The sequence below is a fragment of the Leuresthes tenuis genome, unplaced genomic scaffold (assembly GCF_036924035.1).
Source record: "Leuresthes tenuis unplaced genomic scaffold, fLeuTen1.0.hap1 SCAF_17, whole genome shotgun sequence".
Classification (NCBI taxonomy): Eukaryota; Metazoa; Chordata; class Actinopteri; order Atheriniformes; family Atherinopsidae; genus Leuresthes; species Leuresthes tenuis.
In genome coordinates, this window is record NW_027325371.1 from 11693518 (window position 1) to 11705686 (window position 12169).

General features: G+C 38.7%; 1 protein-coding gene across 1 annotated transcript; it reads left to right on the top strand.

The window, feature by feature from the left end:
* The first annotated feature begins 770 nt into the window (after positions 1-770).
* On the top strand, positions 771-8045 carry fscn2a (fascin actin-bundling protein 2a, retinal). Its single transcript, XM_072368600.1, has 5 exons — positions 771-1806; positions 4916-5072; positions 5261-5382; positions 5503-5670; positions 5816-8045. The coding sequence occupies exons 1-5, from the start codon at positions 984-986 to the stop codon at positions 6019-6021; spliced, it is 1476 nt and encodes a 491-aa protein (XP_072224701.1). The 5' UTR covers positions 771-983; the 3' UTR covers positions 6022-8045.
* Positions 8046-12169: the final 4124 nt, after the last annotated feature.

Below are 12169 nucleotides of genomic sequence, written 5' to 3' on the forward strand. Positions count from 1 at the left end.
GAATGAGGCAAGGTGAAAGTGGAGAAAATGCAAATTAATCTACATTCAAATCTATGCCATTCAAATTCTTCTTGGCTCACAGGCTTCACAAATACAAATATCTCTTAGAGCTTGAAGCAAATGTGTACCTGCACATAAGTCACTGTTTACCTGCATGGGGCAAACTGGTGTAATAAGTTAACTTCCATAAATAAACAGTTGTACTGGTTTAGCATGCTCCTGAAGCAGTTAATCTCTATATCAAGTTCTAAAACAAAGCATAATGTTTCAATGTGAATATGACATGTTTATCTAAAATACATTGACATAAACTGCCTCACGGAAAGCATGAGTAATCTTGGTTAAAAATTTGTTTGAATCGAAAAGCAGTGGGGTGCAAACAAAAGCACCTTTACTCTCTAAACATTCTGCAATTAGACTGTGGTGTGCCAGCAGATCAAAGCTAGGATTATCCTTGGGCAAGATAGCGTGGCCACAAGTATGTGGACCCGAGAAAGACAACCAATGGAAGGCTAGCAGACAAACGAGCATGTCAGTGTTGGTTACAGTGAAAGGATAACATGAGTAGAAAGAAAAGCAGAAGAGATGCCAGAAAGGGGAAGATGTGGTAAAGATAGGGAATGAAGTCTAGTGGAGAAGGAGAGGGAGGAGGGGAGGTTTGCGGTTGGTACACTGGTATGTGACGTCAGCGGCTTGTTGGATTGAGGTGCTGTGTCCTGCTGATTTTAATCCTAACTCATTAAGGAACCGAGAGCAAATGCCTGTGCAAGCCCTCTGGGGAAGGAGAGAAAGTGACAGGAGAAGGAAGGAACACTCCATCCATAAAGGAGATAAGCAGGGTTGCTTCACAGCTTGAGAGATAGAAAAGGGAAGAAATCTTTTGTTTGAACTTTTCAATCTCATGCCTGCTTTCCCAGATTTCCCTTTTTCTTGTTTGTCCTAAACCTCTCAGATCGCAATCTTAACGTGCAGACTGTTCAAGCATGCCCACAAACGGACTTAGCAGGGCTCTGAAGCTGCAGTTTGGCCTAATCAACTACGAGAACCGCTACCTTACAGCTGAGGCCTTCGGCTTTAAGGTGAACGCCTCAGGCATCAGCATGAAGAAGAAACAAATCTGGACCTTAGAGCAAGATGAGCAAGATGGTCAAGTTGTGTTCCTCCGCAGCCACCTGGGACGCTACCTGGCTTCTGACAAAGATGGAAAGATCATATGTGGGGCAGAGAAGCCTGACCCCGAATGCCGCTTCCTGATAGTGCCCCAGTCTGATGGTCGCTGGGCACTGCAATCAGAGCCTTATCTGCGTTATTTTGGGGGCTCAGCTGACTATCTGTCCTGCTTTGCCCAAGCCATTGGGGAACAAGAGCTATGGGCCGTTCATTTGGCTTTACACCCACAAGCCAGCCTGCTAAGTGTGGCACGTAAACGTTATGCCCATCTGTCTTCCTCCGATGGAGAGATCTCAGTGGACAGCAACATTCCCTGGGGAGTGGACTCTCTGGTCACCTTGGCATACCTGGACGGCAAGTACAGCTTGAAGACCTGCGACAGCCGTTTCCTCAGAAATGATGGTAAACTGGTGAAGGAGAACACCAACACAACAAGTTTCACACTGGAGCTGAAATCTGGAAAGCTGGCCTTTAAGGACTGTGATGGGAAATATCTGACCCCAGTGGGCCCCACAGGTACACTGCGTTCTGGCCGATGTTCAAAGCCTGGAAAAGACGAGCTTTTTGATCTCGAGGAGAGTCATCCACAAGTTGTTTTTCAAGCTGCCAATAAACGATTTGTTTCAGTCAAGCAAGGTAATCCATCAACTTACAATGCTTGTAAATTTTTCATGTAATTACAACTCCTTCTTAAGTATTATTAAGAAACAAGAGTGAGAAATTTACTCAAATAGTTTCATACTGAGCACTGACCGAAAATTGACTCAGCAATAATTAGGGGTAAACAACGATTTGATGACTGTAAAGGGAATTATCTGTAATACACGGACATAACAGACTCAATTTAAAGTGAACATTTTCACTAAATGCTGAACTCTCTGAGTTCACACTAAATAACAACGGAAATTATGAATACAAGTAATTAAACCAAAGTGACAAACAATAATCCTGCAGTCAGTTTGCAGCTGTTGTAAATCCTTGTGCACTTTACTGCAAATGACAGAGAGGCTATTTTTTAAATCCTTCACTGCTAAAAAAAAAAAAAAGGCTATATATATAAGGCTATATTTTCATAAACACACAAAATAGAATTTTGTATTGGCAGGATGTGTGATTCTCACTATTTTTGTTTTATCAACTTGCAGGTTTTGGTGCTGAAGCTAGCTTAGAGTTGGGCCTACTTTAAGGAAAGTAGCCAAACAACATTACATTGAAGCAGAAACTAGTGTATTCTGAAGAGTAGCAGTAAAACTGCAGGGTATTGTTAATACAAATTGAGTTTGAATATCATACCGCTTACAGTCGAGGCCTTGGTTTATTAAATTTAATAGTTACATTCAGTTACATTTAACAGCTAAGGCAGAGAAGTTTGCCATTTTTGTCTACATGTCACAATCATAATGGTTAACAGCCATATTGTGGAGGTCATTGTAGTAATGGGCTTTGTCATTTCCACTGTGCATCCATTGAAGATTAAGCAGGGTCCGAATGACTCCAGATCTTAGCCACAGGGTGTCAATTACTATCAATGGGCTAAAAGCCTTGCAGCAACCCGTTCATTACAATCATCCATCAAGTGAACTTTTTCAAAATTAGGGGAATCTTGTCTGTTGGTGTGACAGGAACGTGGCAGCAGCAACACGTAAGGTCTAACCAGACAGATCAGTTACATAGTCTCTATTTAGCCTGCGTGGTGTGATCATCTCATTTGAGTATAATTATGCTGTGTTGTAGAGTAAGTGAGATAACTTTGCTCTGTTGGAGCTAACATACTTTTAAGATTCAGTTAAAACAATTATTCCAATAAATGTTATGACAGAGCCTCTTCAGTGTAGCTCAATAAGGCATATGCACTAAAGGGGATTCTCGGGCTAACTTTTGTCTAATGATATATTAAGCTGATACATAAATAAAATTCAGTGTTAAAAAGAATACTGAGATGGCAAAATTTCAGCATACAGGCATATCCATCTTTAATAAACAGGACAAAAACGTTTATTTTGAACTCAAGAGTTTAGCCTTGTGGCAGCTCCATGTTTTTTAAGGAACAAGGCACTGAAAGCTGCTTAGTGGGCCCTGCAGCGCAGATTTGCATTTCACCACTCAGGGAATTACAGCATACGAATGAACAGGAAGGGTGGAGGGGTGACTGAGGAGGATTAGGGTTGTAACAGGATTAAGAGAAAGGTTGAAGGATATTTCTGTGGCACCTAATTTGAACTACAGCAGACAACATTGAATTATAGGCTATTTGTCTGTGTACACACCCCCTCCTGACACACCTGACCAGTCAGTTTATACATGAGGATTAAGTAAGCAACACTAGATTGGCTGCAAGTGAAGCATTTGTGTTTATAGAGCAGGAACTAAATCACTGAAAAGCACAGTTGCTTTACCTGTGCGACTGTTTAAGAGTTGATGAAACTGTGTGCTTTAGAGTTAAAGGTCAAAAAGCAAGGAAACGGGACATGGATTGCTTGCAAAGGACTACTTAAACATTTTTTTTCAAACTTGAACTCTATCCAAATCTATTTGTCCTGTCAACTCCTATGAGAAATGAAAGGTGAAACAGACATTGCTGTTTCTTGATAAGGAATCAAGAATAAGATCATCCAAACATCAAATCAGTGCTGTGGCAGAATCAAGTTCTTCAAAGCAACCTGATTGTTTATTCCTATAATCAAGAAAGAAAAAAGCCAGGTGAGAATGAGGGGCATTTATTGGCAGATATGAAGTACAGCATAACATTTCTATAACTATTATTTAAATTTTTAAATAGTATTTTATATCCAGTGACATCACAAATGATCACATTTTCCCCCCTCTGCTGGGCTACTAAAGTAGCCCAGAATGGACAAATCAGAACTCTGGCTTTAATGTGAGTCTTTTAGGTTTTTGGAAGCCACAGCACTCTAGCTTGGGGATAGGTCAGGAGTATTCATTTGGTTAAAATTTGCAAGCTCAAGAAGTAGATCACTACACACCAGTTCACACAGTGGATATCTGATGGATTTAATCTGTAAAACAAAATGTTTTAAAAGAACACCTGAGTTAACATTATATCCACTTATTTTTAGCTTAGGCTACTTTTCACAAACTACCATCTTCTTAGATGCTAAAGATGGTAAAGCACAAAATTAAGATGGACAATAATGCATGAAAGTAACATTAAGAACTGAGTAAAGTATGTCACTGCATTTTAACTGTTACAGAGTTAAGAGGCTAACTGGCTCAGAAGGAGTCTGTAAATAACACAGTGTCAAGGTGCCATACATTAGGGTGGGGCACATTAGGTCTCTTTCAGGTAATGAAATGCAAAAGGATTGCCGACACATTGTAGAAGAATGTAAGAAAAAAAAAAGAATAAAGCAATATGGCAATGACAATAATTCAAGAAAGGGCTCAATAAATTGATAATGTTGCGGTTTTTGTGTAACTAACTACAGTTACTTTTAGTTCACATTCTCATAGCATTTAGACATAATCGGACAAATTAAAGCATTTCAGTTCTTATCCTCTCTGCCACCCATAAGGAAAGAAATCTTGAATTAGTCATTACGGATAGCAAAATATGTGGCGCACAACCATGGCTATAATTAATGTTGGGTCACCATGATGTGCTTATCTCTTTGGCAACACTTGGGATGAGATGCAAATAGCATCCAGGAGGATGCAGTACTGTAGTCCACGAATCTACTAAAAAAAGCACCATTATCATACATGTCTTTTCCTCCTTTATAACCAGGAGTGAGTATTTCAGCCAATCAAGATGTGGAGACAGACATGGAGACCTTTCAGATGGAGATAGATAAGGAGAGCAAAAAGTCTATGTTCAGGACCAATGGTGGATCCTACTGGACATTAGTGAGTCATGGAGAGATCCAGTCCACTGCCACAGAAGTGTAAGTAAGATTGCTTGTTTATTTTGTTAACTACAGGAAGATGGCACCACTCTGGAGACCACATGCTATTCAACTAACTTGCACCATTGTACAATGTATTCTCAGCCCAAACTGCACATATCTATAGTTATATTGTAAGCTTTCATTTTCTGTCTCTACTTGTGTCCATCCATCTTTGTTTATCCCAGTGAGGTCAACACAATGTTTGACATTGAGTGGCTGGGACACAGGGTAGCACTCAAAGCAAGTAATGGAAAGTATGTGTGTACAAAGAAGAATGGGCAGCTCTCAGCGGTCAGCGATACAGTGGGTAAGTGCTTTCAAGCAACTCACTTGAGATTCAGCATTGTTTTTGTTTGAGATTCTTACCGCGGGTATTACTCTGTCAGCCCATACACACAAAATGAGCAGTACGTATCCTTCATTGCAGGTGATGATGAATTATTTCTGATGAAACTCATCAACCGCCCAATGCTGATCCTCCGTGGAGAAAATGGTTTTGTGTGTCACCACAAAAACTCCAACACTCTGGATGCAAATCGATCTGTATATGACATCTTCCCGTTGATCTTCAATAATGGCACCTACTATATAAAAAGTCTGTATTTGTATGCACACGTCAAATTTGAGCTTGACAATCAATATATACTCCCATATTGTTTGAATATATCTCAGTGGAGGATACATCTATCACAATACTTAAGCAAATGACAGAAACACAATCAATTCTTGTTTCTCCTCAGGTGCAAATGGAAAGTTCTGGTACGTCTCAAGCAGTGGGCTAGTGTGCTCAGACGGAGAAAAGTCAGAGGACTTTTTTCTTGAGTTCCCAGAACACGGACGCATCGCCATTAAGGGCTCTAATGGCAAATATCTTCGCGGAGACCAGGGAGGCACACTTATGGGTGACGGCGCATCTGTCGACGCATCTTCTCTCTGGGAGTACTGATCCTTTCAAACCAGATCCTCAAAGAAGGCCTAAGATCCAGGTGCAAGACCCGCTTTGATCAGGTCAACTCAAGCGGACTGACGGCATAACCTGCCTGTTTTTTACTAGGTACTTGATCCCATGTTTTGATGTTCATTTTGCTGTTTTTTAACTGGGAAGAAATGAACACTTTAGGAAGCTGTGTTGGTCTTTTTTTTTTTTGTGAAGGTTAGATGTTTAGTCTTTCAAATGACAACAAATGCCAACATCAAACGACATACACTGTGTGGAAATTTGCAATTTCATAAATGGGTAGAAGTGAATGGAAGCACCAATTATTTCAGAAGCATTTAGTTAGAATGCAGAAAATGGCAACAAAATACTCTAATCAGTCACTGAACAGGGAAACAGGTTCAAATGAAGACGTGATCTTTTTGCTTTTTGGACAGAAAACAATAAAATCCTTAATGAAAAGGTGACTTAAATCGCAATAAGCAACATTTACAGACTAATAATGAGAAAATAAAGAAAGAAGAAAAAAAGATCATCACAATTCAGTGTGGCGTCATTTTTGTGTTTCCTTACAAAAACAAGGTTGGTCATTTATAGACAGAGATTTAACTTCATCTGGTGTAGTTGCTAGACTACTAGGCAGCTAAATGTATCTGCAACTCTATGCGCAACTTGTTGACATATGTTTGAAGCTCATAAATCAATTCTTTACTTTGACATGTTCTGGGAAGAACAGCATGATCATTCAGGAACGTTAGGTGAAGAGAATACACCATTGTCTTGAAAAGTAGCAATTGGCAGTGCGAGTGGTGCTTTACTTTATCTCAATGGATCATTTACAGCTTGCATTAAAGAGCAATATTAAGCTAATGAAGTGGACATGAAGAAATGACTCGTGCATCTCAACAATGCTGAGAATGTGAATCTACAAATGAATTAGGTCAGCCTAACTGCAAATACTGAGATCAAACATAGTGAGAAAAAAAAAAAAACATTACCTGGTGTGAACTCAGAAAGTGCTTCTCTCGTGTTGTCTGGGGGCCTTAGTCCACACTGCCCTCCATATCCCTTTACACTTCATTCTCGTGTTGAGAGGTGGGTAAGATAAGTAAATATAATGGATTTTTCCAACCCAGATATTTTTCCAAAAACACTGCAGAGAGACTGTGCTATGCTTGGCATCATTTTAGGCTTAAAAACAGACTAAATATGAAATCATCATGCTGGATCCGTTTGAAGACAAATTTAGTTTTTTCTATCTCTTTGCTCACAAATAAACGAGAGAACTCTATTGATTGCAACAGTGGAGTGCGCACTTACAATCTCGCATGGCTGGTGGTTAAACACAGCAACACATCTCTAATGTTTCATTAACATTGTTTATCAGACATATTTAGAACTGTTAGAAAACACATTGGTGGAACTGAGTTGTCTTGGATTATGTAAGCCAAAAATATCTAACAGATAGAAATCTTCTTAACTATCTATGGATATGAATGGAAGAGCCATCTTTCACAAAATGGTTCAGCAATCCAACACTTGCAAATGTAATAATTGGCCTCCTGTTGCCCTTAACCAACAGAGGACCTTTGAAGGGAAATCTTCACATTTTGACTCTTCAGTTAAGCTTTAAGCTGATTATTTATTCCTAAGAACCCATCTAATAATGAGGGCTAGAAGCAGCCCAGTCTTTATTTGCACATATGTTGGTGCGCAGGACACAGGACAACCTGAAACTGAATACAATAAATTTAGTGGATTTTTGTTTATTATCTTAGGATGAGTAAAACAATCTGCAGTGATTCATACATAATGTCTAGTCCAGTGGTTTTGTTATGTGTGCAGACTACAAATGATAGACGCAGCAAGTTGCTGCTAAAAATGCTTGGTTAATCCTTCAACCTGTATCGGCCATAGAGAACACTACATGCCATATATTAGAATATAACCAACATATGCATACATTTTTTGTTTTACCATGTTTTCTGATTGACTTTTGAAAATGCTGTTAACAATAAAAACTTGATGATGTATTTGTTGCCTTTGGTACTAGATTGATGGGTCCAAGTTAGAAAAAGTATTCCTGAAATTGTTACAGCTGTGTTTTTTTTTTTTTTTTCTGTAACCAAACAGGTAAAATGTATACTCATAGCAGCTATCTGGCAGGTGATCTGGAAACTTTTAGCTCAGTGTGGTGCTGAAGATTTTTTTTTTCCCATTCAACACACTAGGTGGCAATGTCTACCTCTGTTCTGTTACAGAAGTGACTGTGAAAAACACTATACCCTGCTGATGTCATGATAACCATAGAAACATAAAAAAACACTACAACTGATTTCCTAACATTTGTTACCATTTTTAAGTTTTAATATGTACTCAGCTGTCACTTACAGAACATAATCATATACCCCTATAAATAGGCTTGCCAGGTTACCTTGACATCGTTGTCTCCAGTGGTTATATAGTGATGATAAATATTTAATGCCAACAACAATCTTTTTTTTTTTTTACTTTGTTGAGAATATGGACTGTGTCAAGTAAAATAAAACCCAAATAGACATGCACATCTCCACATTTTCCAACGACCCAACACATTTTCCGCTGGCACTGTGCTTCCACTACTTTAATTCTATAATCACAATCTATAATCACAGAAAACGTCTTCGAGAAGTACGACCTTTTAATTTAAACTACTCTGTGAACTGAAAATGTTCCAAGGGAAATCTCTGCTGTTACATTGACCTTGCCTTTGGCATAAGTATATTAATTGTGCACTGTTGACCTGCTATTAGAATTAAAGTGCGAAAGATCTTAACATTTGAAAGAAAAGCCCCCAAGAATCCTGAAGAACAAGGTTTTCTAGCTCTGAGAAAAGATTGCTAGAGGTGAATATGCATCACTACCATTGTTTTGTAACTCCGTGTGCTTAAACTCCTACTAGATTTGCCTGCAGACAGTGTTGTTCTAGACAAAAATATTATAGTGAAATAAGATTATTTGTACAGCTCTTTCTGTGGGCAGCTATTTTTCCCTAAAACACACAAAACAAACACATATGTGTGTGGGGTTATCTCAAGTAAAATTCAAGAACCGTGATGGTTAAAACACTGACATATACATTTAAAAAAAATATTTAACTAAAAAGATCATTCCAGAAATGTAACATTTCTTATAGCAAGACTCTAAATGAACCGTTACATTACATGAACCTTAACATTACTAATGATTCCATTAGTCTACACTGCAATGTTATTTAATGCACACTTTATGTTGCTCTGAAATAGAGCAATTTCCATCTTTAATTAAACTCCTTTGAAAGAAAGCAACAGTAAAACTCTATAAACTCTTTAAAGCCAATGAGGCAAACCTGAACCATTATCACGCAACAAAAAGGAAAAGATAAAAACAAGTCATTTCAGCTACAGGGCCCATAAAACCTAAAATCAGCCTTTTTAAAGCCCTGGACAGACATAGCAGAGTGGAAGATTATCTGGATTCCATAAACAGCCAGAAACTGAAAAAGACACGAGTGACAACAAGTTGAGAATAGAGACTAGTAACCACAAAAAAAACCTGGCAGAATCATTCAAATAGATTAACTCCAGACAGACAATCTGAGGCAGTAGAGTACAAAGATGGGTATATTGATTTCCGGTGTTACAAGAAAAGAGTGGACTGCAGAGGAAAAAAGGGTGTTTGTGTTATCAGAACCAAGTAACAGTTCATTTTTGTTCTCTACTTTCCCCACTTTTTGTCACTCCCTTGGTGAACCATGCTGCTGTCATCTCTTTTTACTGTCTTCCACAGTTTGAATATTACATGGATGACTCTTTCTCAAACAAATCCTTTTAACGAATCTGTAGAGACGGAAAATCCTTGAAGAGGGCTGCTATTTTCTGGAAAGTCAGCAATGCTAGACTGATTATAGGGTCAGTGCAGGTAGAGCTGTCTGTAGCAAAACATCCAAACAGAAGCAAATAATAATTTCAGCAAGACTTATTTAAAAAAAAGCCACTGGTTCATCTGTTCTGTACACGTGTGTTGGTGAAATGTGTGTGAGTTTTACTCTATGTGCCAATGGATGATGTGGACTGTAAAAGGAAGGTCAAACTCTTGGACACTTGAAAAGGTTTTAACTGGATGATGTAACATCTGACCACCTACCAGACCTATGCCTTGCCTCACACTATGCCAGGGGGCAAATGAAATTGTTCAGCGAATACAAATCGATAGTGTTCTGAACTTCTTGTACAGAGCATGAAGACTTTAAACTAGTACATCCTATCCAAACCTGGTCGCATAACAGAACATATAAGATGTTGATCCACAGTAGTTTCACAAATACAGCCTCTGAAATTCTACCATGGCTACACTTTCCACAACCATTTGACTTCGTCTGTATGGAGACGCAGCTTACATAATGAAGTTTCTGTTCAACATCTACCCATGACCTTGCTAAGACGTGTTGTTCAGCTACTGTTGCTGTTGCTGTACAATGACGATCATAGTTTAAGATTTGTTATCCATGTTGCTACGTCACATCTCACAAGCAACTCATTTTCTACTTTGCTCTTATCTAACCCTAAAAAATCTGAACTCTCAAAGTGAAAATGTTTGTTGAGATTTTAAAAAAAGTAGTTACGGGTATCACATTTTCATACTCATGCATTTCGGTTCCTGGCACTGAATCTGCTCCATACAAACTTACTGATTACTGATCTATTATTATCATCTAAAAAAATTTAAAGCATGAACTGTGTCACTACTAAATTTTAGATGTGTGGATGAATCAATAGATTACACCATTGGGGATAATACTGGGCTGAACAATATTCTGATGATCTCAAGCAGAGATGTTTTTAACAGCATAAAAATCAATAGCAGATATTGGAAATTTGTCATTTAACTTTAATTTAAAATAAAAATTGTGTTGAATTTTTGCTGTGAGCAGGAATGACCTTCTGTAATGTTCTGTGTTGCAGCAAAGCTGAGGGAGCCTCTGATGAACACACATCACTGTTTCATGAGGATGTGTGGTATTCCTCATTATGTTTGGTAACCTTTGCAGCATTTTTCTTTGATTAATCAGTTGCAGAGGCTCCAGAATAGTCCCCAGTTTTAATCAGTTTTTATCAGTTTGTTCAGCTAATCCAACTCTATTTTCTGGAGCTTTTCACCAAACAGTACAGGCTGAACTGAATTAAAATCTCCAGAGAAATTGAAATGATCCTCACAGTGTTTTCTGTGGGCTCACTTAAGCAGGTAGATGATGACATTTTCATCTCTAACTCAAAGACAAAAAGGAAACTGTAATGGGTCTTAAAAGGCATTCACTTGCTTATTGAAGTGAGCCAACAGTTTCTCCAGGACTTTCATGCATGGATGTTAGGTTAGGGCAACTGGTCTGCAGTCATTGAGCAAAGATGGATAAGACAGAAGAGGTCTCATTGTGCTTTGGCGTGCGGGGAGACGTTAGTGAGTCTTTGTTAAGATCCAGGACTGAGATAACATTGACGTGACATTATCGAGATATAGCAGGTAAATCGTATGGGATACATTTTTGTTAAGATAAAATAAGGTAAGCTCTTTTAAATCAGCTTTTCATAAGGTGATGCAAAAGTTTTCAGATCATCTCTGAAAAGTCTGAACGGTACGATGAAAAGCTACAGAGGACCTTAAAGGGACAGAAACACACTGAGTAAACCACAGCCTTTGTTAATTGTGCAGACTAACATTTCAACGCTATGTGTTTGCATCAGATTGTTGCTGAGAGGAACCTAATTCAGCTGCTTATTACTGAATGATGCAACTAGAGCATATCATGACTGCTTCCAACCCAATATAGAATTTGCAAATGACCTCTGTGATTCTTTGTTGCCCTGTGATAGACTGGCAACCTGTCCAGGGTGTTTCCCGCCTCTCACCCACTGACAGCTGGGATAGGCTCCAGGCACCCCCAAAAGACCCTGAGTTGGAAAATGGATGGATGGATGGAAATTACCTCTGCTTAACTGTGCAGTGAGGATGCCAAGCCCACCTATTTTGAACAGTTACATTAATTTGTTTGGAAGTGCACTTGTAGAGCTGCTTTACTGAAACCTGCCTGCCATATAATCAGCGTAGGACATAGTATGTGAAGCAGTTTTGTTCAGATGGT

Coding starts and splice junctions, on each gene's coding strand:
- fscn2a (XM_072368600.1), top strand. CDS start 984: ATGCCCACAAACGGACTTAGCAGGGCTCTGAAGCTGCAGTTTGGCCTA. Junction 1,807..4,915: donor ATTTGTTTCAGTCAAGCAAG/GTAATCCATCAA, acceptor CTTTATAACCAG/GAGTGAGTATTTCAGCCAAT. Junction 5,383..5,502: donor AGCGGTCAGCGATACAGTGG/GTAAGTGCTTTC, acceptor CCTTCATTGCAG/GTGATGATGAATTATTTCTG.